The sequence below is a fragment of the Anomalospiza imberbis genome, chromosome Z (genome assembly GCF_031753505.1).
Source record: "Anomalospiza imberbis isolate Cuckoo-Finch-1a 21T00152 chromosome Z, ASM3175350v1, whole genome shotgun sequence".
Classification (NCBI taxonomy): Eukaryota; Metazoa; Chordata; class Aves; order Passeriformes; family Viduidae; genus Anomalospiza; species Anomalospiza imberbis.
The window spans coordinates 53,487,961-53,513,750 of record NC_089721.1 but is presented as its reverse complement, the minus strand read 5'-3'; the positions used below and the strand labels follow the sequence as shown (position 1 = coordinate 53,513,750).

Sequence of the window (25,790 nt, the reverse complement as noted above, 5' to 3'; positions counted from 1 at the left end):
ACTCAGCAGTGTATAAAATCTGTATAGGTACAAAAGGAACACCCAAACCACACTCCGTGTTGGTCATTCATGCCCTGATCTTGCAGACTCCTACAATGTTCTTCCTGTGAGGAGTCCTGTTGACTGAAACAGGTCTACACAGAGCAGAATTAGGCATGCATGTTTTTGTTTGCAGGACTGAAGTCTCAAACTGCACTAGTAGAGGTACACTTCTCAGAGAAGGACTTATGCACACTTCTCTTGCTGGGGATTGAAAGATAATGTTGTGTTTATACAGCTTTGGAATACAGCCTGCACTTTTTGGAAAAAAAATAAGGAAATAAAAGATACAAAAAAAGAAGAAGGAAACCCAAGAGTGCTAAGGCAAACTGTCAAATGACACATCATACCTACTTTGTCATTCATTTAGATAACATCACAAAGGCAGACCAGAGGAGTTCTGTAAACATATACCATACAGTACATCAGCCACAAGAAATTAAAAAAAGAAAACAACCCTGTAATTCTTTTCTTTCTGTATTGATATTCTAGTAATTGAAAGAGATTGCCTAGCCACTAATCATAACGCTGTGGTTTTTGATTTGTTTTTTTTTGTTAAAAAAAAAATTGAAAGAATGGAAGTAAAATGGAGTGGTTTGCAAAAGAAATGGTCCCTGAATGTAAACAAGGGACAACGTGGAGAGTGGGTTTATAGAAACTTAGAAAATACAAAATATAAAAAAGTTTCCTACATTACTTTTTTCCCAGCCTAGGAAAAAATACACTGAAAGGAGGTTTTTCTTTGTTTTTCTTACAAAAATTAAGGCGAGCAGTTCGTTGTGACAAAATGCTATTACTGAACCAGTTTCTGACTCTACTTTTTCGTATCCCCTCATACTGAAACTGAAAATGTACATGTGATGGCATAAGTTAAACAGACAGGGATTTTGCTTAAAACAATATTAAAAAAACTTCCCATAATGATCCTTACAAAAGTCTCTCTCTGCTTGACCACAGAGCAGGCCGCTTTCCTTGTGCCCAATTGTGCATGGATTTTCACAGGCAGCCTCCTATCCAAGGGTAAGGGGAAAACCAACCCTTTCAAAGCCCAAACCATCCCTGGAAAACCAGTTTGCATTCATCAGCCTGGCCTAATGCATCTGAATTCCCCTGTAACTTGGCTGCAGGCTAATGGCTAGAAGGGACAAGGCAATGTCCGGGCATGGCTGCTTCCCTTGTGGGAGGATGATTGGAGTAAGCGTGTTTCAGCTAAGGCTCTGTGATTTCAGACTCATTAGCTCCTATTTCATGTTTTTCCTGACCTCAGATGGGGAACTGCCTTTGACCTGTATAGACCAACCCTATGCAGGTGAACCTTTAGCTTTCCTGGAGCTCCCGGGGCCTGTTAACCATGGAGTTAATGTGAACAGATAAAAACAACTGGCCTTCCTAGGCACTCAAAGTTAGCTACAAGTACTGAGCAGTAGGTATTTGAGAGGTTTAAGGTTTAAGGCTTGTGCTCTACTTCTAACCACTAAAGGGCCACTTCTGGACTGTGGTGTGCCACCATCTCCCCACCATGCTGTGCTTCGGATGGTGCAGTGGTCTCAGACATGTACTGGTCCCAGCGTCAGCAAGCATCTCCCAAAGCTGGCTGCTAAGGGAGTCATCCCCAAAATGCTGAGTTGGTGCTGAACCAGAAGGTCATCTGACAGGGGAGCACATGGCACAAGAGATGCAGGGACAGAATGGGTTAGTTTAGTCTGATACCCCAAATTTCCCAATTAGTGTTTTAAAAAAAAAAAAAAAAGTTCATATGGGGACAGGAGTGTCAGGGGAAAAAAGATTAGACTGTGACGACACCATGAGGCCAGGGTGGCTGTGAAGGTGGCATCACACCTAGAGAGGAAAAGATGGTGAGCAACAAGATGACTGGCCAGGCCAGGGAGAGTTGGCTGGGAGAACTGTTTCTAAGTATTACTGGTGAGGTAAGCAGGCCCCAGAGTGACAGAACTATTGCAAAGCATGCCGGGCTCCCACATCATTCACAGGTACATGCAAGACAGAAAGGGAAAACCAACCCTTTGTGTTGCAGTGTTCCTAAACATGCCTGGGGACAGCCTCACCTGCCATATTGGGATCAAAACTTAGGGTCTTGTTTTAAGAAATGTTTAGATTTGTAAATGCTTAACATTTGTGGGAAAAGAGAGAAAGGGAAAAAAAAAACACCCAACCACCACCACCACCACCACCACCACCACCAACCAAAAAAACCCCTAAATCCCACTCAACTCAGCTAAAACCACACACAGGCTGCTAGTTTCTATCAAGCAGCCACCAGACCTTTTGTTGCAATATGAGGCTCTGTGGCCCTTCCGCTCTGTGATAAAACTTAACCACCTAAGCCTGAGTCAAAGAATGATGTGCAGAGCTTCTCTGGGTGAGTTTGGTCCTTTTCCCAATGAAAAGCCCCCAGGGGAGGCAAAGTGAGCATGTGGAAGTCTGTTCATTTCTGCCACTCCAGCTGATATGGAGGTCAGCAAAATTTCTGCAGGTGTCAAAGAGGTGAGACTGTCTTTTATTACTCTTGGTTTTTTACTACTCGTTTGGGTTTTTTTGTCTGACAGTCACCTGGGCAGTAGTGAGAAGTTTCATTGACCAGTTCCATAGTGACAGCTGAGTGACCTAACATGGGAATTACCTTTTGCTTTTTTGTATATGTAGGTTTTCAGTGTGCCTCATATTACCACCACTGAACAAGTGTCTTTTTTTACTGGCACAGAAAGAAAAGAGTACAGAGCAAGAACTGTGTTCAGTCAGATGCTCTGGACTAACAATTAATGCAGTAAAAGCACCATCCAAGAAAGAAGAGAAATATCATAGGAACCACCTCAGACTAAAAAGAGGCTTTTGTTGGTTTTTTCTTTTTTTTTTTTTTTACTGTTTTTTTTCAGTTGCTGTTATTGATTTTTAAAGTCTGATAGCTTCAAAGACACTTCAAAATAATCCTCAGTACTTGTTCACACTATCAGAAAATATAAAACCTGATTTTTTAATCTCTCTTATATAGTTATAATTCCAGAGTAACTCCACTACAGTGAGTGAAGTTAAACTTAAGCCAAACCAGTGTGATACAAGAATCAGGTTCATAATAACTCACCATGAAAAAGCTAGCTGCTTTCTCATTTAGAAGAATCAAGGAACAGGAAAAAAAGAATGACCTATTGATTTTGGATGCCTTCACATTTTTACATTTTCATCTTTAGTTGTTTTTAGGAGGCCTGATTTTCGGAAGTCAGATGAAGAAAAATGCACTGGAAATCAGGCGTCTTTTAGTGCCCCATGTTAGAAAATGAAGCATCCAAAACCACCAGCAGCAGTTTTTGAAAATATTAGTCTTGTGGCTACAGGATCTCCCAAAACAGCTGCTCTGACAAAACTCCAGTGGGCCTCCACAGGAGTTTTACCTGGACAAGCAGGGCAGCATCAGACCCAATTGCCTATCACTATGCAGGTATACTGGAGGTACACTCTGTGAAAGATTACACTTCCATAAGAACTACAAAAGAAAACTCTGGCCCTGCCCCCATTCGAAGCACTGAGAATTTCGCCACTGAATCCAGTAGGAACAGGGTCAGACTGTCATAAAAGTTCATTTATATTCTAGGGAAATAGAAAGCAGCATCCCTCTTCTACTGGAGTTCAGCAGGAAAAATTAATGTATAAACTTTGGCAGAGTTACTCAAAGGAACTCTGACGAGTGACTCCATTTCTGTTGGTGTGACAGCTGCATTTTTTTCATGTCAATTTCAACTATAATTTGGGGAGAAGAAGTGCATATACAATACTGTAATCTGGAAGATTTATATAAGGCAAAATGATCATTCATACATTTTCTAGAAAGAATAAGTAAGGTCCACTTCTGGTATCACCAATAAGTGGAAACGGCTAATGGGTTTTTCTGACGCTGCAAACTAAACTGGAAAGTTACTAAAACCAAAATTACGCAATTTTTTGGGAAAGGCTTGTCTGGTTTTTAGCAAATCAAAACAGTAAAGTGATCTGAGCCTTCCCCCAATAAATAAATTACACACAAAATAATGCTTAATGTGATTTTTCTTAAAAAGAAGTAACTTCTTTTAAGGCTGTCATATCTGGTGGCTGTGAAATTCAGACTCCCACAAAATCCTAGGAATCTGATCAAGCCTGCCAGATACTTAAAGAAAAAACGTAAAAAGTGTTTTCATTATATATTAAAAAATATATATATATAAAATCAAATAAATATGAAAACATATGTTCCATTTCTCATTTATCTCTCACTCTGTAGTATTAAGGAAAAAAACAAAACAAAACAAAACGCCATCACCAACAACACAAACTAAAAAAAAAAGCCAAAAGTCCCCAACCCCTCCCCAATACCAAATAGTATGCCTGATGGGAAAATAACCATGTGTTCCTCTTCCAGAAGAACTAGAAAGAAAAGCAACCCAACTGCAAGGCAATGGAGGCATTCACTTCCAGTTCACAGTATTGCAGTTAGAAGTACAGAGAAGTCTAGGTAAGTGATGGAGCAGGAGCTGCCTGGAGCAGGGAAGGAGGAGGTGTTCACATGACAATACAGCATTGACAGCGCTTTTTCTTTTGTGTACCTGGGGCAGCTTCCAAGGGCAGGCTCTCTTCCTTCCCCTCGGGAGAGGAGGGCTCTGTCGTGTCCGACAGGGGCCTGCCAGAGACCAGCTCTGCAGCGTTCCCATCCATGGTGGAAACATCAGTCACTGTCTTCTCTCGCAGTGACTTCTCGTCGTCTTCGTCGATCAGCACAAGCTCTGCCTTGATGGTCTCATCGTAGCCCAGCACTTTCTTTGTCTCCTCTTCATCATCGATGTTCTGGTAGCCCATAAATATCATTGTCACTGGCTGATCTGCAGTGGGCTCTGGGGTTTCACCACCACAGGGTTTGTCTTGTGGCTGAGGGTTCACAGCACGTCCTTTGCTGGATTTGTGTACCATTTCTAGCTTTGCCTCCTTGAAGAGCATTTGCTCCTTCATATGGCTAAGGTTTCCATCGGCTACCACATTTTTGTCTGACACAGTCATTGTTTCATACCCTCCTTTTACACTTGATTGTCCAGCTTTTTGCATAAGTTCATCTACGTCCTTTGAGCTTAATTTATGTACTCCATTTTCTACCACTGTGGCACCAGAGTGAACCTCATAGACTACCTTGGAACCATCATCATAGACTTTGAATCCTCTTTGATGGGCCTCATCTGGGCCAACAGGTGAAGCAGAGACAATCTTGGTCTCTCCTGTCTGTTTGTCTTTCTCCACATTAATTTCCATGGTGCACAAAGCTTGAATGAAAACAAGAGAGGAAGTGCATGTTACAACAAAAAAAGCCAGTGAATGGTTAATTGCCAAACAGACAAAGAAAACTATGGTGCCCCTTTTTCCTAGCTCCTGCTTCTAAAGGGCTAAGCGCTCTACGTTAGAGGTGGGGTGCAACGCTTTGGACACTGTTACACTATGGCTTTTGTGTCGGTGGAGGCTAGGCGCATCTGCGGCAAACAGGACCTTCTCTTCCAGCTCACGTCATGTGGAGCTGTCTTTGGTCAACTAGGAGCACCGAGAGGTTAGGTGTAATTTAGACAAGGGAAGGTGATAGCATGCAGATTTCCCTCTAGCTTTTCATTCTGAACTTGCCTCAAAATTCAGAGAGCACTCCTCTACTCTCTCTTCTGCCATCAAACTGCCAGTTAGTTAGTTAAAAAGTTTTGTTTGCTGCAACACCCAGACCATTTAATTATCAATACTTGTCCTTGATTAACTCTTCCATTCGTAGCACTCAAAACATTTTAGAAGGGTGAAGAAATATTATTTATCTCTATTCTGCATGTGGGAAAACAAAATTACATGGGAATAGGACAAGTTCTCCCACAGGTGTGTGGCAGGGCAGCTCTCTCAGCTTCTACACCAAGACAACAACTGTGACTTCTGCTTCCAGGTTAAGAGAATGTACATAATAGCCAAAAGTGCTCCCTTGTTTATGTGAAATAAGCATTAAGCACCACTGTGAAAGTTGAAGAAAAAAGTAATAATGAACTGATTTTCAAGGAGTCATGAAACAACAGGTAAAAACATGTGTGAGGGCTGTTGCTTTAGAATAGCAAAGGTTTTCTAGTAGTTAAGGATGTAGTAATGACATGAAAAGTGTAGACACACAGCAGGAATAGACGAGCAGTCTACTCTGCACCTACACCCATTCTGAGATATGATGACATACCACTAGACAGCTTATCAAAGAAAAAATGTGCAAAGGCATCTCAGACTTTCCAAAGTGTTCATTTGTTTAAGCATTCCTTGTTATGCATATGAAGACATTTGGCTCCAGGACAGACATCCACAGACACTTAATTACAAATTATCACAGGCAGTGACAAGTGTTTGCGAAACTTATTATGATCACTTTCATCAATGAACCTCAATAGTATAAACATGATTTATCTTTCCTGGGAATACCACAAACTGGAATGTTTGATTTTTTTTCCTGATTTACTTTCAAATGAGTACAGAATATCCCTACCCCAAGAATCAATGCAGCTTGGTATGTTTGTATTAAAAAATAATTAATTACTGTCACTTTAATATATTTCCTCAGTATTTTTATTCACACACAGTAGAACTACTTTTCCTGTAACCTTAAAGCAAAGTATTTAATCATCAATAGGAAATTTGTCAAGACATGCATCATTACACTTCCTATAGTGCTAGATAGAAAATTAATGTGTTGGTGAGCATGTGCATGCTGATCATGACATGGTCTCCTTTGTCCCCTAGGAGTGCAATCTGGTGAGCAAAATGGTTGGGTCTATTAATCTACATGCTGTGTGCATCTGCTCAGACCTTGGCTAACCCCAGTAGGAACTGGTTAGGTAAAGTACAACATCACACAAACACCTGCATGGAGGCAGGGGACAGACATACTGGTGGGTGAAGGAGCAATTCTGCCTCTTGAGAGTGATGCATTGCTGAAGGCTAGAGTGGGCTGCAGAAGCACCATTCTCCTCTTGACCATTGCAACCTAGCAGACTATCCCTAAGGACTGTGTTTTACCACTGCATCAGGAGGTTTGTGGACTAGTTGTGTTCATAGCTGTCACAACCCTGGACACAGGATGCCCATTTCCACAGTAAAGTAGGGCTTACAGCTTTTTGATATCCCTCCTGTGCTGGTGTTTTCATGCCTGGACATCCCACAGCAGCCTGGGCAGCCAGAAGAAAGCTGTAAGACTGAGAGCTGAGCTCTGCTCTGAGGTGTGCAGCTGGAGACTACAAGACAGCTGGCATGGTTGGAAACAGGAAATTAAGGCTGGATATAAAGAACAAACTATTGCCCCAGGGCTGGAAGCAATTAAGCTACAAAGCAATTACTCTGAGAAACTGTGGCAGACCGCACCATATTGAAGTTCAGAGAGCAGCTAGCATGGATCACAAGCTCTGGACTGTCCCAAGCCCAGGAAGTGGTGTGCAAGTGCCCTTTTATGTCTTATCCAAGTGCCTCTGCTCTGAAGCCTTTAATCCAATTTATAGTGATGATTGAACAAAGAGCTGCAGGTACCAGCACTAACACTCTAGAACTTTCTAGGTGCAGTTTCTTGAGGGGGAAAAAGAAAATAAGAAGAATTTTGTTTATTGGCTTGGTGCCTAGGGCTTGGGGAAGTGGGCTCTGAACATTGCTTGACCTCACCAGGTCTGCTCAGGCAAATAGTGTTCAATAACTTTCAACATTACAAAGGTAAAAATAGAGGCTGGCTTGTCTGTGGTGAAGATCCTAAAACTGTCAGGTTTCTGAGTAGCCAGCCAAACTGAAGCTAAGCTGAACCATGAGGCAGCAACAGCACATTCAGAAAATAATCTCTGATGGGCAGAAGTTACTGATTTGTCCTGAGCACCACAATTCAAAAGAGAGGGCACCACCTGCCTGTCAACTGGCTGCCTGTTACCTTCTTAGAGAGAAGTAGCACCTTGAGCTCCCCTAGAGCTCCTGTGCTTCTCTTTTTCTTTGAAAATTAAAAATATTATCTGGTGCACGGCTTTTCATTACAGACTGATGATTTTCATGTGAAATAGTTGAGTGCCATGTATTTTCAGTGCAGAAGAACATGCAATCTGCCAGACCCTCCCTGCTTTGATACACAAATTTAGGTCAGTATTGTGCATTAAAAGAAGGCTTGTAGAGTGGGAATAAATTCCAAAGCAGATAGCAAAAATCTGATCGTTAAATCATGTGGACCTGACTGTATTTGTGTTTGTGACCTTGAAGAGCATGATCCTGACAAGGAGCAAAGACAAACTCCTGAACTTTACAAGAGAGAACTTTCAACTGTTCAAGGAGTTGGTGAATGAGACCCTCTGGGAAATTGTCCTTAAGGACTGAGGGGCTGACCAGAGCTGACAAGGCTTTGAGACCACTTTTCTTAGCATGCAAGAGCTCTCATCCCCGTGTATAGGAAATAAACAAGGTAGGCCGGAAACCAGCATGGGGCTGAGCTAAAGTCACCACCTCAAATCAAGGAGTACGAAAGCAACATCTACCAGTGGAAGCAGGGACAGTGACCTGGAGAGACCAGGAATATGGGGTCAGGGGTCAGGAAAACCAAGGTTAAGCTGGAATAGGACTTGGCAGGGAACATGAAGAGCAACAAGAAGGAACTCTGTAAGTACACAGGTTAGGAAAAAAAGACCAAGGAAAATCTACCTCCATGTATCTCCCTGCAAAAAAGGGAAAACTGGTGGTAACTGATATAGAGGAGGCTGAGGTACTCAATGAGTTCTTTTGCCTCCGTCTTCACCGGAGTCAGGCTTCCCAATTCTCTGAAGTACCTGATCCTCTGGGTGGGTGTGAGGGAAGTGAATATCCTCATCCTGCAAGTGAAGAACATGTTTGGGATCCCTTGATGAAGCTGAATAGCCACAAGTTCATGGGACTGGATGACATGCATCCCAGAGTCCCAAGGGAACTAGCAATATTCAAGGCCAGGCTGGATGGAGGTCTGAGCAACCTGGTCTAGTGGAAAGTATCCCTGCCCCCAGCAGACGGGTTGAGGGAATAAGATGATCTTTAAGTTCCCTTCCAACCCAAACTAGTCAATGATTCTTTAACTCTATATTGTTGCCAAGCTACTCTCCATCACATTTGAAAAGTCATGGCAGTCAAGTAAAGTCCCCAGTGACTAGAAAAAGGGGAATGCTGCCCACATTTTTTAAAAGGGGAGAAAGAAGAACTGGGAAACCACAGACCAGTGAGCTTCACCTTTGTGCCTAGGAAGGTCATGGAGCAGATGGTCCTAGATGATATGCTAAGGCACATAAAAGATGAGGAGGTTTTCTGAGGCAGCTATCATGGCTTTACTAATGGAAAATCACACTTGACTAATCTGGGAGTCTTCTGTGATGGAATAATGGCAATGGTCACTAAGGGAAGACCAACAGATGTCATCTATCCAGACTTCTGTAAGGCCTTTGATATGGTCCCCCATGACATCCTTGTCTCCAAATTGGAGAGACATAGATTCAATTGATGGACTATTTGTTAGGTAAGGAATTGGCTGGCTTGCTGGAGCAAGAGAGTTGTGGTCAATGGCTCTGTGTCCAGCTGAAGGCCAGGGATGAGTGGTTTTCCTCAGGGCTCTCTCTTGGGACTGGTGCTCTTCAATATCTTTATAAATGACATGGGCAGTGAGATCCAGGGCACCCTCAGCAAATCTGCAGATGGCACAAAGCTGAGCAGTGCAGCTGGCACAAAGGAAGGAAGGGATGCCATCCAGGAGGACTTGGACAAACCAGAGAAGTGGGCCCATGAGAAGAAGTCCAGCAAGTGCAAGTGCAAAGAGCTGCACCTGGATCGAGGCAATTCCAGTGTGGGGACAGACTGGGAGAAGGAATCGTTGAGAACAGCCCTGAGGAGAAGGACTTGGGGGTTCTCAGGGATGAAGAGTTGGATATGAGGCAACAGTGTGCATTTGCAGTCCAGAGAGCCAATTGTATCCTGGGCTGCATCAAAAGAAGTGTGGCCAGCAGCTTGAGGGAGGAGATTATTCCCCTCTACTCTGTCCTTACTCTATCCACCCGGAGTACTGCATCCAGGTCTGCAATTCTCAGCACAAGACAGACGTGAACATTTTTGGAGCAGATTCAGAGTAGAGCCATGAAGATCATCAGAGGGATGAAACACCTCTCTCATGAAGACAGACTGAGAGGGCTGGAATTGTCCAGCCTGGAGAACAGAAAACTTTGTGGAGACCTTATTGCATCCTTCCAGTACTACTGGAAGTTTTTGAAGGCCAGGCTGGATGGTGCCCTAAACAACCTGATCTAGTGAATGGCATCCCTGCCCATGGCAGGGCAGTTGGAATTAGATTATTTTTAAAGTTCCTTCCAACCCAAATATAAAATTATATGGTTCTATATTTAAAAAGAGTTGCAAGATACATATTTTTATCTATGGTATGAAGTAGTGTCATGTAACAATGTCTCATATATTAGGGAGACTTCAGGCAACAAGTTATAGCACTTCTTTGAGGATGCTGTCCTAGAAAGTTAACAGGAGTGATCCTTCTGTATTTCAACTCTGGCTAATTTGCTTAAGCTTTTGACTCTGTCAACATTTTATTTTCATGTCTTCTATTGTGATTTTACTGTAGTGTTTTTAGATATTGGCATAACATGTAGTTTATGACCAACACAGGGACCACATTACAGCTACTTGGCTAAGTAAATGCATAAACATATGTGAATTTCTTAGAAAGTTGTTCACCAGTAAAAGGCACTGCCATGAGAGAAGTGAATAACAGAACCTTGCTTATCTGCCTATGTGCATAATGTTTGTTCTCTGTGAGAAAACCTAGCAGCCCAGCTTGTCAAAGTAGTTGCAAAATGAATTAATGTTGATGCTAAAATGTATTTAACCAAAGCATATTTACTGCAAAATGTGCTCTACTAATAGAATATAAACTATGTGACAATAGAGTTGGAACTGAAAGCAGTACTTGAAGATGACAGCCAGTATTCACAAGTACAAGTTTCTGCAGAAGCTTTAATTACATTGAAACATGATGCAGCACTTCAGGACAAGATACCAACGTGCCAAAAGAAGGATCTAGATTCTTCCTGTTTTGTGGATTCAGAGACTTTTCTTAAAAAAAAAAAAAAATCTACTTACACTTTGAGCCTGTTTTAAGATGGATGGTTACAGCCTGCCTTTAAGAACACCTATTGCACACACACAATACATTTATCAAGGACTACATTAACAATGCTTCTGAGTCATCCAAAATATGAAAGAAAGTATTACTTTCTTGTTGTCGACAAAATGGCACAAAACACACAGAAAAGCTTGCTTTAAAGACATATCAGGGTAAGCACTGGTGGAAGGAAAGATTTTGGAATGGCTTGCAACAGAACTTATAGAAAAAATTACACATTTCATAGCTGTGCACAGTGCCTTAGCTGCAGACATTGCTTTGCTATGCTGGTTAATCCATTTCTCAAGTAAGCCACCTTTTATCCCTTTCCTTGGGACACCTCTTAGGTAGCCACCAGCAATTTGGTCTTGACATAGGGAGTACATTGTTTAGAAAACAATAAAAATGTACAGCTTCTAATAGTCTTGTTGTTACATTTAAGATACATGCATAATCTGAAAAATAAGTGTTAGAAAATTCTCTGTATGACTTCAAGTACAAAACAAGCCCATCTTTTCCCAAGAAGAAAGAATAGCATACAAAGAAGTATAAATGACATAAATATTTGAAGAATGTATGTGGTCCTGTGATTGCTTATCTGGAGTTGCAGGGGTACAAGAGAGGACACAAAATCTTGGCCAAAATACTATGTATTTGTACCAGCAGAGATGGAGAGAACTAAATGTTTCCATGTTTCACAAAAAAAAAAAAAAAAAAAAAAAAAAAAAAAAAGGGCATTTCCTATGGTACTTGTATATAGTTCAGCTACCTTGTCCAGAGAGTACTCACTGCAGTTCAAAAAAGCCTTGACTTATTTACAAGAATATACATCAATCAGTATTTCCTGGCATTTAAATGATATCGGGACACCAGACTCATTGAAGTAATAGAACAAAAAGAGTTCATGGCTATTGGACTGGTATTGTAATACTTTGTTCCTTGAGACTTACCAGCTACTCTGCTTGATCCGTCCCACCCAGGAACTGGCTCTGCTGTTCGTGAATAGAGGGTTGGGAGTTCAGGGATCTGGGAGTAAATGTAATTTACTGCATCTGGTGTCAGAGAACAGGAAACAGTTAGATTTGTGCTACGAGCCCCAGTGCCTTCATTGCTTAGACAGCAGAGTGTTGTCAGCCCTGACAATAGTCGCTGGAGCTTTGTACTAGATAACTGGATCACAGCAAACAAAGTGCAAAGTCACTGTCCTGTGATTGGTGTTCAATAGACTAGCTGAGACAGGAGGGAATGGGTCCAGATGACTCAAACCTTATGTCAGATGAACACATAAAATTATGTGTCAGGAGGTTCTGGATTTATCAAGTCAGTGAGCTTTAAAATGGGGAGTGGGGTGGGAAAAGTAAGGACCAAACCCAATGCAATACCTAGAATACATGACATTTCAAATAGAAATATAAAAGCCTAAAAATGCTAGTGTTGACTGAATAGGATAAGAAACGAACTCTTTTGTACCAGTTGTTTCCAATATTACTGAATCAGAATTTGTTTTTTTTTGTTCTTAAAGCTGAAATTTAGCTAATTATGAAATCTCATATAGATATTGATAGGATACCTGTTTTTGTCTTCAGTAAGTATTATGCTCCTGCCAGTGCTGCAATACCATCATTCATTAATAAATCCTGAATTAGTAGAAAGCTATCTTAAATGATTGACTTGTGTTACATTTGAAATTATGGCTGCTTATCATAAGCTAAATGTGTGCTTTAAAAGAGATATTAATAAATTTAAAAGTATTTCTTTGGAGATACTTTGTGGCTGGGTTAAATATAACTAGCATTTATTGTTCTGCTTGAATTCAGTGGCTGAGCTAAGAGGAGAGTTCAGAGGAGAGATGTGCAAATAACTGACTTAAGGTTCAGGCATCAGACCAAAACAAAAAAAGAAAAAAAGAAAAAAAAGAGAAAAAGAAATTAAAAATCACATTATTTCATATCAACTGGAAATGTTTTCAGCTCTGTTAAATGGTTAAATGGTTAAATTTATGTTTAAATATAAAATCTTATTTGGTGTGAAAGAGACCATTCTTTTTCCTCCAAGGGTATTTTGCCAGTTCAATGTAAAATTTGTCAAGCCCTTGATAGTGCCTAGTCCATGTATCAGGGTAGGAGGCAAAAATCTCCCTTCCTTGAAGCCTCTCCCTGCTCCAAGGTGGGAGATCTTGACCAGCAAGCAGGTGAGAGAGGTTGACCAGTGCAGACCATAAAAGGGAACTGGTGAAATGAGAGAGAAAATGAAATGTTCTGTTATAACCTACTTGACTGCATCTGATTAAGGGAGATACTTTCATCACATTCCCTATGAGCTAACACCCATCCCAGAAAAAATACCTATGCCTGGTAGCATCCTCAGGAAGGACATGATATTTCACCTCTAATCCCAAAGCTTTTTGGGCAGGAAAATTGGGCCTGATATTAGTGAAATTGTTTTACTCCCGTAACAGTCAGTGGTGGCCACCGTTGATACTGGATGCAGAAAAATAAGACCCCAGGATGAAACTCCATTGCTCTACAGACCACTGTAGATAACTCAGGTAAGGAGGCCTCTTTCCTCCCTTCTGGTGTCAGAAAAGTAAGGCACAAAGGCACAGTACAAATTCATTTAAAACCCCCAAAAATTTAGTATATAAATGAGTTCAGTTTGTATCAGATGAACTGGAAAAAATCCCCAAGCCTGTCCAGGCAAATGGTATTTTATTTCATATTTCAGGGGACAAATGGCAGACTTGGCAAATGGACTTTTATAATTTCAATGCATACTGTATCTCAAAGTTTTGTATTTTTAGCAGTAGAACCTAGGAAAAATAATTGTTTAAGATACACAGCTGACTGAGCACTGGCCAGCAACAGCTGCCTTCTTTTGCAGGGTCACTTGCCTCTAATGAGAAATTGGTACAATGCTTGGTGCTGTTGCTCTGAGAAATATCACCAGCAAATGAGTACACCATTATTGAAAACTGAAGTAATTTCTCAGAATAACAAAGTGGGAACTGTGTTTCTGGTCCAGGAAAAGAAGGCACTTTGTGTTCTGGAAATAGCACAAGCTTAGTAATTACTCATCCCACAGAGTGTCCTTTCGGAACAGTAGTTTCAGTACACACTCATCCAGTGACTGGGTGACAGATGTGTCACATGTGTCACATGTCATAATCAATGCAGACTTGAACTGCTTAACTAATCATCCTTACTTCTTTTGCAGTTCATGAGGATCAATAGGCATGGCTAGGTTACAGTTCTCCTGCAAGGACACTGCAGGAGGCAAAATTCTTTGCAAATATTTATTTTTACCCCAGTGCTTATAGGGGGAACTAAGCATCACTGACAGCTAGCAGTAGGGAAAATCAGTTGTACAGCTTGATGGTGAAACTCTCACTTTGATGTGGTAGATGTCTGTGGACCTTAGTAAGCTGTTGGTTCTTTTTTTCCTTGCCTCCTGCTTTAGGAGACAGTACTAGGTTAAGTGTTAGATGCTGCTAGTATTGAATTAGTTTAGAAACTTCTCTGTATGTTAATTATAATAAAATATTTTAAAAATTATCTTCAGGGCTCCAATCTGTCCTTGTCGTGAGCAGGGAATGCTGGGAGGGCAGTGCATTTCTCATATAGTTCCTTCTGAAACTAGTGGTGGTGCCACATGTCAGAAATAGGGTATTTGACTACAAGTTGGGGTTGATTGAGCCAGCTCCTGTCTTGTGTTGCTTCCTTCCCCACCCAGCCTCCAAAGAAAGCGAATATGCTCATTTCCCTTTATCTCACTGGCAACAAGGTCTCTTTCCTTTAGCACCTTTAGAAGGATATAAGAGGCTAATTTACAAGGAATGGATGAGACATAAATTAGCATTTTGTTCATGTGAGAAGACAGAACATAAATAACATTTAAACAGACTGACCTCAATATCTTCATTTCAGTCTTTGATAAGTTATTAATATCTAAGGATGACATAAAACTAGTTCTGTGTCTTTTTTACTACTAGCAGCAAAATGAATGTTAGGAGTATGGCACTCTTATGGATTAACAGACAAGAGCTTGGCAAAACATATGGGGAAAGATGATCCTTCAAGTGTGCTTGCACAAAGCTAAATCTTCGGAGCTGCTCTGAATAGCTTCCACATGTAGGCTTGTGATCAAATGTCAGATGGATTAATTTTCCAAGGGATGGATTCTCTTTAAAAAGTCCCATACCACTAAAATTAGTGGTGCATCTTCCGCAAATACTGACTCCCAGGGCAGGGCTCTTCCACTTACAAAGCTCTCTGGGGCTGCATGGGACTGCATCAGGAAGAACAATGGTTTTGGCTCTCCCACCATGTTTGTAAGAACATCAATGGAGGCTTTTCCTGGAAGCTGAATAGTCTGGCTCTGACTTACTGAATCATGCCTTAAAGAAGCTTGGGGGTTAGGGTCCACAGCTGACACTTGTACATCTATAAACAACATTGTGGGGGAGTGCATTTATCAGAGCAGTAAGAAATGCTGCCCAACCCTTTCTGAAGGCAAGATGCCTAAGGGCAGCCATCTCAAGTGCATGTATACCAATATATGTAATATGGGCAACAAGTAGGAGGAACTAGAGCCTTGTGTGAGAGAGTGTGAGAGATGCCAGAAGAATCACAGAAACTTGGTGGGAAAACTCACATGATGAGGAGACCACAATGGATGGCTACAAATATTTTCAGAAAGATAAGAAAGGAATAAGAGGAGGTGGAGTTGCACTTTATGTTACACATATTTGTGTGTATAGAGGAGAGCTGTGGAGACCATGCCAGTTCAATTTAACTAATGCCTTAGGATCATGTTTAGAGGGCTTATCACACTAGGAGGGTGTTATGCACTGACCTCCCTGTCAAGATGATGAAGCCAACAAAACCTTACTGTGGCTGCCCAGTGAAGTCTTGGGCCAACTGAGCCCAGTCTTCATGGGTGGCTTCAATTAGCCCCACACTTGTTGGAAAAAAAAAAAAAATAAAACCTGCACATGCCATCCATCAGGTTCATGGAATGTCTTAGGGACTCCTTGTTCCTAGAGAAGCTGGACATGCTGACTAGGAGCAGCACATTGCTAGATTTACTGCTTGCAAGCCAGGAAGACTTATTTGACTTACACTGATAACCAATGACACCTTGGATACAGTGAGCAAACATTGTGGAGTTTAAGGTCCTGCTTATAACATTGAAGACAGTAGTAGGACAAAGACCTTAAACTTTGGAAGAGACAACTTCAATATGCCAAGAGCCTAGCTGTGAGAGGTTCCATTGGAAGCATCCAAGAAAGTCAAAGGAGTTTGTGAGTGCTGGGAGTTACTTGAAAGTGCCTGCTGAAATCACAAAAATGGTCTATTCTTTACAAAGACAAAGGAAGAAATGTAAACAAAAGACTTCCCTGGTTTAACAATGAACTGTTAGGTGTAATTAAAAGCAGCAAAGGCAACATACTGGTTGTGGAAAGGCAGCCAGTTAGCCACTGGACACTACAAGCACCTTACTAGGGGCATGCAGAGATGCAGTCAGGAAGGCTAAGGATCGGCTAGGACTAAAGTTGGCAAAACTTGTCAAGAAGAAAGGGTTCTTCAGTATTTGTGAGCAGTAAGCAGAAGGAAAGACACAAGACCACTGCTTAAGTAGTGCAGGGAAGCTAGTCACTAACAATGGTAAGAAGGCAGATTTCTCCTTTCTTGTTCATAAATAAATACATCCACACCCTAGAGTGTTAAGAAAATGCCTGACATTTTTGTAAGGAGACTGTCTATAATATTTGAAAGATACACAGTTCAGTGGATGTCCCTGATGGCTAGGAGAGGCAAAAATGTCATACCACAGGAATGGACCAAAAGAGGACCCAGGAAACTGGAGGCACAATGGTCTTACTTTGTCCCCATGGCAAGTGACAGAATGAGTCCTCCTAGAAACCATTACAAACCAAACAAAGCAGATGATTGGGAAAAGCCACAATGGATTTACCAAGGACAAATAATGACAGACTAAACTAATTACCTTCTAGAACATAATAACATCTTCTACTGACATGGGGACGGCAGTGGATGATATTTATTTGGACTTCAGCAAAGCTTTTGGCACAGTTTCCCACACTATCCGCCTGGCCAAGACTCACATGTATGACGAGAAGGAAGCTGACTCATGTCACACTCCAAGGGTGGTGATAAATGGTTTTTACTCAGGTAGCCAGAGGTGCTGTAATTATGGCAGCTCTAGATGAAGGCTGAATTTAAAAGTAATCAAAAGCCTACAACTGAAAGTCAATTGCTGATGATTTTTGCAGGACATGTGGAAAGAATTCTTCAAAGAGCTATACTTGTCTCCTCTGAGGGCACACTTGTCTGTTTTGCTCTTGGGCTGCACAGCTTGTCAAGATCAGATGACAGAAAACTGGAAGAGTCTCTAAACAATATTCTGGGTACTAAATAATTCAGGTCAGATTTCCTAGACCACTTCTTGGCCAGATATATGCTAATACATACAAGATTCAAACAGAGGTTTGTGCAAACTGTCCAATTACTGTAATTGTGGCTTCTGTATGTTGGCTGAAGTAGTAGCAAATAGTTTGCATACAAAGCGCCAAATATTGCAGAGGATGTACTTACCTCTGAGGCAAATTCGGCAGACAAGGGAGTTACATCAGATTTTCATGTGCCTTTTATTTTATATATACATTGAGAAATAAACATCCACACATGGAGCAAGAGCTCTCTGCTTTCCATTTGTTCATGATGTTCATGCAGCATAGCACTGCAGCATGCTTGGTTTTGACTGCAGACTTGAGCACCAACAAATGATGCAATGCCTAGCATCATCTCAGACCTTGTTTAATGGAGAGCTTGTCAGCTGCAAGCCACCATAGAGCTGGCAGTCACAACTGAAGGTGACAGGGCCACAGCTCCCAGCCTCAGCATTTCTGCTCTACTTTCTCTTACACAGTGATTTATGAAGGCAGTGTGTTTGTACCCTGAAAAATGTGGAATTTGTGTTAATTGTGCCTGGATGATTTCAAGCTCAGAGATCCTCACTGCCAAACACAGGTTTTTTTTTCTATGAAAACTGTGAAAGACAAAGAGCATCATCTGATTAGTCACTGATGCTCACCACCACTTCTCCCCTTCCCTTATAGCCTTTGCTTGGACCTCTCTGGGCTCTGAACATCTTCTAGTAGTGCTTCCTGCACACTCAAAATATCTGTCACCACAAAATTATACACAGGAACACAATGGTGAGATTAAAGAAATGTTTGTACTGTCACTGCATTTACAAAAAAAGGGACAAAGAACAAACAAACATGAGATTTATGGACTTGGGAGTCATTAATGAAGTGACAGAAACTGAAGAAATTGCCAGACGGGTTGCTGTTGGTTTGTGTCTGTGTTTTACACAGCCTTCCTGGGTTATCCAGTGGCTCCTACCTTTTTCGAGAGGGAGAGGGAGAAGGAGAGGGAGAAGGAGAGGGAGAGGAGAGGAGAGGAGAGGAGAGGAGAGGAGAGGAGAGGAGAGGAGAGGAGAGGAGAGGAGAGGAGAGGAGAGGAGAGGAGAGGAGAGGAGAGGAGAGGAGAGGAGAGGAGAGGAGAGGAGAGGAGAGGAGAGGAGAGGAGAGGAGAGGAGAGGAGAGGAGAGGAGAGGAGAGGAGAGGAGAGGAGAGGAGAGGAGAGGAGAGGGACTAGTTCACTTAGATGTAACCCCGTGCTCTATTTTCTTGCATGAATTGCTCTCTTCTCTTTGACATATTTTTGCAGTTCTTTGTTACCTTTCAGAAATTACAAGATGACCTTAATTCTGGCTCAGTCTGTCAAGAAGGGATCCACTGAAAGCAGGCAAAATCTGGAGAGCTTGAGGGCTTCTTTTGAACCTAATTAAATACACATTGCTACATACCTTCAAGAAAACTACCACTTCATAATTATTAGTTGGGGCTTCCTTTGGTTTCTTTGCTGTTACAAGACACATGAAGATGCAGGCTGCACCTTGCAGGAGTCATAGAAGCTCCTGAGCACTTTAGTTGCTAATTCCTGCAGGCACTATTCCTATTTAAGAAACTTACTAATGACCATGGTGTAACTCTGCATAAGTACAAAATATTTGCAATTACCACTTCATGGCAGCCAAATTCAAATCCTTCAGAGAGAAGGAAGACTAAGTTCTTACAAAGGAACATAGTATCTGGGATTTTTTTTTGACAATGGCATTTAACAAAAAACTTGGATTATATTGCTAGTAGGAATGAAAATTTCTGAACTAGGTTTTTGACTTAAAAAAAGCCCTTTTTAGTAAGTAATATTAATCACCTGGAAAAGACAGGTTCAAGTCAACTCAAATACTACATAGTAACTTCCATTGTATCCCATTGTTTTCATGTTGGAATCATCTTACATGTTCCTCATCTACATTCACAATACAGTGACAGCAGCTGGAGGAGGTAGTCTTAACCTCATTATTTTGTCTCTTCAAAGACATGTTCTGAGAATGAGTATCTGGTGCTCATATTTATCTGCAAATGCCTTAGCATGACATCCTTCTAGAGTCCTAAGGATCTGGGGTGGCACTACAAGGGTCTCTCCAGCTTCCTGGGAACCATGCATATTACTTATTCACTCAGACACCTAAAGCTCACACTTTGTATGACACTGAGTTAATAAGCTAGGGATTACTACATCCTCATCCAACCAAGTGAAGTTTTCCTTCTGCAAGAATCATCATATGAAGAATATTGTTCATCAGTGAAATCTGTTTTTAATAGTTGTTCCTCTGTATTAGGAATAGTCCTCATAGAATTTAGCTGATTATGAACGGAGCATTAGCACATACAACAGAGAAGGCTGACCACAGAGAGGTGAAAAGGAGTCTGCAGTGCAGAGCTATCACGTGATTAAAGGGGTCAATAGCACAGAAATTGTATGATGTCTGCTTTAAGTTATTCATGCTATTCTTTCCCTTTGTGTGAGCATAAGAAGTGGTGGAACCCTGCCAATGCAATACTGTTTTACCACAACAGTGACGTTTGTGCTTGCATTATAGAAATACCAAAGAAAAAGGTAATGGCTCTAGTAAGAAATCAGAAACACACAATGAAGGAAAGAAACCCACTCTTTAACCCTTTGCAACAAAGCTATAGTAATAACTTGTTTAAACCCAAAGCTATACAATAATAAAAAGGTACTTACCACCATCCTGGTGGGAGAAACTCTGTGAAGGGAAAAAATAGGATGCTTGGTTAAACTTTTAATATTTCACGTTTAATTTGCTTTACATCTTGATTTTTATGCTAGGCTTGCTTTTATGGTTCTTTGGAAATTTTAATGGGTATCTGTGATTGTTGCTCCTTGGATTTAGGCGCCATCATAGACTGGAGGAGGGGGACATGGTGCAACTAGATGAAGAGCTCTGCTTTTTGTTGCAGGCTGTAATATTTTGAAGTGGCATTTATGGCAAATGCTACCTTCTCTGGATGCCATGAGAGCAGGGAAGTTTTAAATACTCTCAGGATCCTGCTGATATCTTAAATGGGGGCTGAAAGCCCCCTTAAACCTCACGTGGTTTCCCTGCCAATAGGGAGATAGCCTCTGAGATCCCTCTTCAAAAAAGCTGGGATGGAAGGGAAAACCCAAAAAACCCAACCAGAATAGACCTGATGCCACTGTGTCTTTTCTAGCCTTGCTCATACTGGTTTAAGCCAGGTGCTCTGGAACTGCCCTCACTCTTTCCTTAAGTGCATTAATTATAACCTGCTCCCAAATGGAGCTAAGAGTACACTTTGGTTTCAATCTGTGCCCAAATACCTTTTGCAAGTTGTCAAAGGATTTCTCAGTCTCCTTTAGCTTCTCCAAAATTATTTGTTCTTTGGCAGATATTTGTGATTCTTCACTTTCTAACTTCTGTATTTCTTGTTCCAGTCTGTGGAAGACATACAGACATGCACATACACACAAAAATAAAATGTAAAAATTAGTTCAATGAGAGAGCGTTTCCAAGATATTAACTAGCATTTCAAATGTCATCAGAAACAACTTTGTCTTTTATTATTCATAGCTGAATTCCTAACACATGAAGGGCCCATGAATTATTTGTAAAACAAAAAGATTTGTTTTCAGGAAAAACAGTGATTATCTTATCCACTTTTGCAAAAGCATATATAGATTAACTAAAAATATACTTCAGTATCCCTTCATTCCAATTCTCATAACATCTCTGATTTTTACTTTCATTTTAGAAATCACAGTGCAGGATATAACTATGAATATGCAGTAGTATTTAAAGTAATAAATGTATTCTAATGTTTCCCTACTCCAGACAATAAAACTGGAAATAGTTTTTGGAAACTGGCAGTCAACTAGTTGTGGTAGGAGCTTCTCTTGAACCTATACTTTTCCCACTCTCCTTTGGGATAGCTATCTGTGCTTTCTACTGTTACTGCATGACACTGGGGTCCCCAGAGACTTTGGCTAACAAAATACATTGACTGTTTAGAAAATAAACTTACTCTACTAGGCAGTAAATACTCAGCACTCTCATTTCTCTTGTCAAGACTTAACAGCTGAGACCTCACACCTTAAGATGAGTTGATTATGATTTGGAACACAGTTTTATAGAGTTTAGATTCTCCATTACTTTAACTCAAACCTCCTTTAATCAACATGATTTATGCAGATGCAGGAATATTCCCTCTTTCTCCTCATTCTCCTCCTTTTATGTGTGTCACTGTGTTTGTTTTCTCACTTTTGGAAAAAAAATATACAAAATAAGCCAAGATGAATACATTTGGACAGGGACAGTTACCTAAAACTTCCTTTGTCTATCAAAAGATCTGTAGCTGCTCATAGCTTGTTGAACCATATTTGCTTGAATGTGACCACCGCCTTTCTGTCACCACTTTTCAAATGAAGGATAAGGACACTGATACACATGCTGATGGTTCAATTTTAACATTTTTTCTCTTTTCCAGCCTTGATCAGCTCAGGACTCCACTAATGCTTGTTCAATCACAAGGCAGAGAGCATGGAGAAGGTGATGTAGGGAGAAGAGAAGGAGGAATTGCTTCTTTGACAGATCTGACAAGTTCAGTTTCTTATGAAATTCTTCTGGTCAAATATAGATGCAGGGGTCTAACTTCAGGCACCCATCTGGGAAATTTTTCCCCACTTTTTAATTGCATGATGATGAAAGATTTGTGGCACTTACTGATAATGCTTTTCATTAGAGGGAGGGAAAATATCAGAGGCTCAAGTCGTTGCAGATGGAAAAAAATAGATTTTACTCTCATAGAGTGTGTGAATACTTAATAGTCTCAGATTCATGGTGATTTGTTGAAGTGCCACTAAAAGTAATACTGTCAATCACTAAGTTGAAATGGCTTAATTGCAATAATTTTAAAATGAACTGTTGGAGAGTAATGCTTCAATCCATTTAATCTTTCCTCCAAAATAATACAAAACATAATAGATTTTAAAAAATTGTAACTAAATATTTTGTTCTGCTGCAATGGAACAGTTTGGTCCAGGATGACTATTCCCCCTCTTGTTGTAATTCAGGAATAAATTTTTCAAAATACCCTCTTCTATATTGACTTTTCTATCTTGATTTTTTAAAATGCCTAGTGAAGTGAAAAATTAATTTGTCACTCAAGTCAGGCATTTGCCACACTCTTGCTAAATTAAAAAATTTAGAAGTCCCCAGCTAGGCACCTCCTTTCCCTTCTCTATCCCTTGGAATGATTTGCAGATTCACATACATTTGTACCTTGCTCATAAAGACATTTGAAATATTCTGCTGTGCTGCCTGGTGAAAATATATTGTGTGGCTGGGTAAGTCAGGGTTTACTGGTATGTTTCACTTCTTTCCCAGTGAGTCACTAAGCATATTCAGGATTGATATTTTCAGGATGCATATTCTGTAAACTAGTACATTTTGCTTGCTATTTTATGTGGAAAGAAACCAAAAAATGGGAGTGTGTAGAAGTCAGCAATAATGAAAACAATGAAAGAAGCCCTTTTTTTTTTTTTCAAATGAACTGGACATTAGTTAGTAGTTTATGACAATGAAAATTAAGTATATGAGGCAACTCACTTGATGCATGGTTACGAGCAAGTAAACTCCCTGTAATTTGGGATCATCATAAGTCACTAATTTTTTGTACACCAGCTCAGATTAGAGAAGGTCATTAATTGTTTGGTCTTGCAGAGAAAGTTTGCTTCTAACAGATGCACATGTGCACTTGGACATGCACAGATAGCAACTGATTCGATCTATATTTCCTTACTTTCTGACTGCTTGCTCTTTTGGTTTTACACCTCCTGGTTCACTTCCTCAGTTGCTTTGTGCCTGCCTACCCTCACCATTAAAATGAGTTGGGCAGATGAGACATTACATTACTCTGTTTTGACAAGATATCTAGTTTTTCTGATTTTTCTTCTCAGTGTTTTTTTTTTTTTTTCTTCTGAATCCCTTCTTCACTTCCCCAGAAATGATATGGACAACAACTTGCTGAAGATGATAAAGATGGAGACAGAGCCACCAGGATTTAGAAACATGGATGAAGCTGTTAGAGAACTTCAGTGTGACACTGAAGAATGCACAAAACTCATCATATCGAGGCAATTGCCTTTTCCTCACTGAAATCAGTATAGGTAGACTGAGAGTCACTCAGGCTCTACCTAGAATGCAGGAGAATTGCAGGAAAAATACAGATCATTCACTAGAATACACCTGTTACATAGCTCAGGGGTCATATACCAGGCATCAGTGTCCACAGGAGGTTGCTTCTTACATTGTTGCTAAATTTATATTTAATAAACATATATAAATATAAAATAAATATATATAAATATAAAAACTCCAATTTGTGCTCTCTAGGCCTAAGGATTGAGGCACCTCTGCTGAGGCAATGTAAATACTCAGGGTCAGAATTTCTGTGTGAACTGTTGTATATATTCTTTAGTAAACCACTTGGGTACCACAGGTCTCTCTGAAAAATTTGGACGTAGAGTCCTCACTACTTATTTGGGCTGTCTTTTTACATATGGTCCAGCAATGCAAAAATTTAAATCATGCAAATTGAAGGTTGCTTTGCATAGTTTACTTTTTTAGTGAGTTTCATATAGTCAGAATTGCTTAATGGTAAGGAAAAGTGCCTGATTTTTTGATAGCAACACACAAGAGAGTCATGTAAATTTGGTCTGAAAAATAAATGCACTAGCATCTGTTTTGAGCAACATGTTGTATAATGGCTTAAACAGTAATAAATTCATTCAGAGTGCACATGTACACATACAAATATATACAAGGGCCTTACATTCTTCCTGTGTAAACCTGTTAAATATCAAAGAATGTCCTTTTCTTCTAGCCCAGTTTAAAAAGGATATGCCTTAATTGTCATTTGACACCTGGCAAGGAAACCTTGTAATTCCCTTGTTCCTTAGCAGACTTCGTAGCTGATTTTGGGCTGACCTTTGAAAGATGGCCAGTTATATAAACAACTACAATATCTGAACTGTTTTAGGGAAGAAAATTAAGAAAGAAAATGCAGATTCAGATAAGGCAGAAGATAAAACAGATTGTTAGTATTCCTGCTTCATTGGCCCAGGCAGCTACTTGATGATTGAGATTTGCTGAACTGTTTCTATAAGAAGAAACTTGGGTCAGACGATCTTGGGTTGCTGTGGCATGGACAAGGGTTTTGCTTCAGTGATTGTATTAGAGTCCTATTTTCCCAAATACCACAAAAACAGATGGGAAATTTTGTCACTCAGAAAACCAAACCTGCCTTGCTGCTTGTCTGTCCTGCAGCTTTCTCTAATGCATGGCTGCTGTAAACATCCAAGAGTGTAAGAGGATTTTCAGGGGGGGCTGTTTGTATAAGCTAGGAGCTAAGTGACTTCCCTTTTCATGTTAACAGTGCTGTCCTGCTTTGAAGAGGAAGGAACCACAAACAGCTAAAAGGATGCTGTATTTTGGACAGCATTTTGCTGTCATTTGGGCGATCCAGATTCCTCAGTTAGTAAGAATACAGGCTTCTAGAATAATAAAGGCTGGAAACCACTTCAGGAGGTCTCTAGCACAATCTTCTGCTCAAAGCAGAGCCAGCTGTGATCAGGCCAGTATGATCATGGCTTCTTCTAGTTGGGTCTGGAAACTCCTGAATGATGGGGGAAAATATATTATAAGGCTACTTACAGGCCTTCTCTTTTAGACTCTGTTGCTACCAAGACCTACAAAATTCAGACCAGAACCTTACAGTACTGCAGGGGAAGGAGATGTACCAGACTGATAAAGGAAGCCTGCTCTGTGTGTTTGGTGGGATTTTGACCTAACTGGGCACTACATGAGTGCGGACAAGACAGCCAGTAAAGCTTCTGAGAAGACCAGAGGCAGAAACAGCACATGAATTATCCTGAAGAGATGCAGGGATATGGACCACAGGAGCTGTTAGGAAGGACAGAAAACTGTATTTTAGGTGACAGTAAGGGGAGTTAAGCAGGGAGATCTAAGAGGTAAAGAGTGAGAAGATGAGGTTTGGAACTGTGGTATGTGTACATGTGCATTTACATTTAGTGCT

General features: G+C 40.6%; 1 protein-coding gene and 1 long non-coding RNA gene across 10 annotated transcripts in view; one reads left to right on the top strand and one right to left on the bottom strand.

The window, feature by feature from the left end:
• PALM2AKAP2 (PALM2 and AKAP2 fusion) overlaps positions 1-25,790 on the bottom strand; it is a 266,259-nt gene that overhangs the window by 136,729 nt on the left and 103,740 nt on the right. For 4 of the 9 annotated variants that reach the window (XM_068175757.1, XM_068175759.1, XM_068175754.1 and 1 more), the window contains 4 exons: positions 21,019-21,133; positions 20,404-20,425; positions 12,175-12,276; positions 4,632-5,336 (listed from right to left, as the gene is read on the bottom strand). In XM_068175757.1, coding sequence (XP_068031858.1) covers positions 4,632-5,336; positions 12,175-12,276; positions 20,404-20,425; positions 21,019-21,133 — 944 coding nt within the window. Of the gene's footprint in view, positions 1-4,414; positions 5,337-12,174; positions 12,277-20,403; positions 20,426-21,018; positions 21,134-25,790 lie in introns of those variants that run through there. The other 5 variants (XM_068175766.1, XM_068175760.1, XM_068175756.1 and 2 more) reach the window with 5 other exon arrangements.
• On the top strand, positions 971-23,810 carry LOC137464425 (uncharacterized). Its single transcript, XR_010994231.1, has 3 exons — positions 971-1,059; positions 22,182-22,248; positions 23,698-23,810. It is a non-coding gene; the product is annotated as an uncharacterized lncRNA (long non-coding RNA).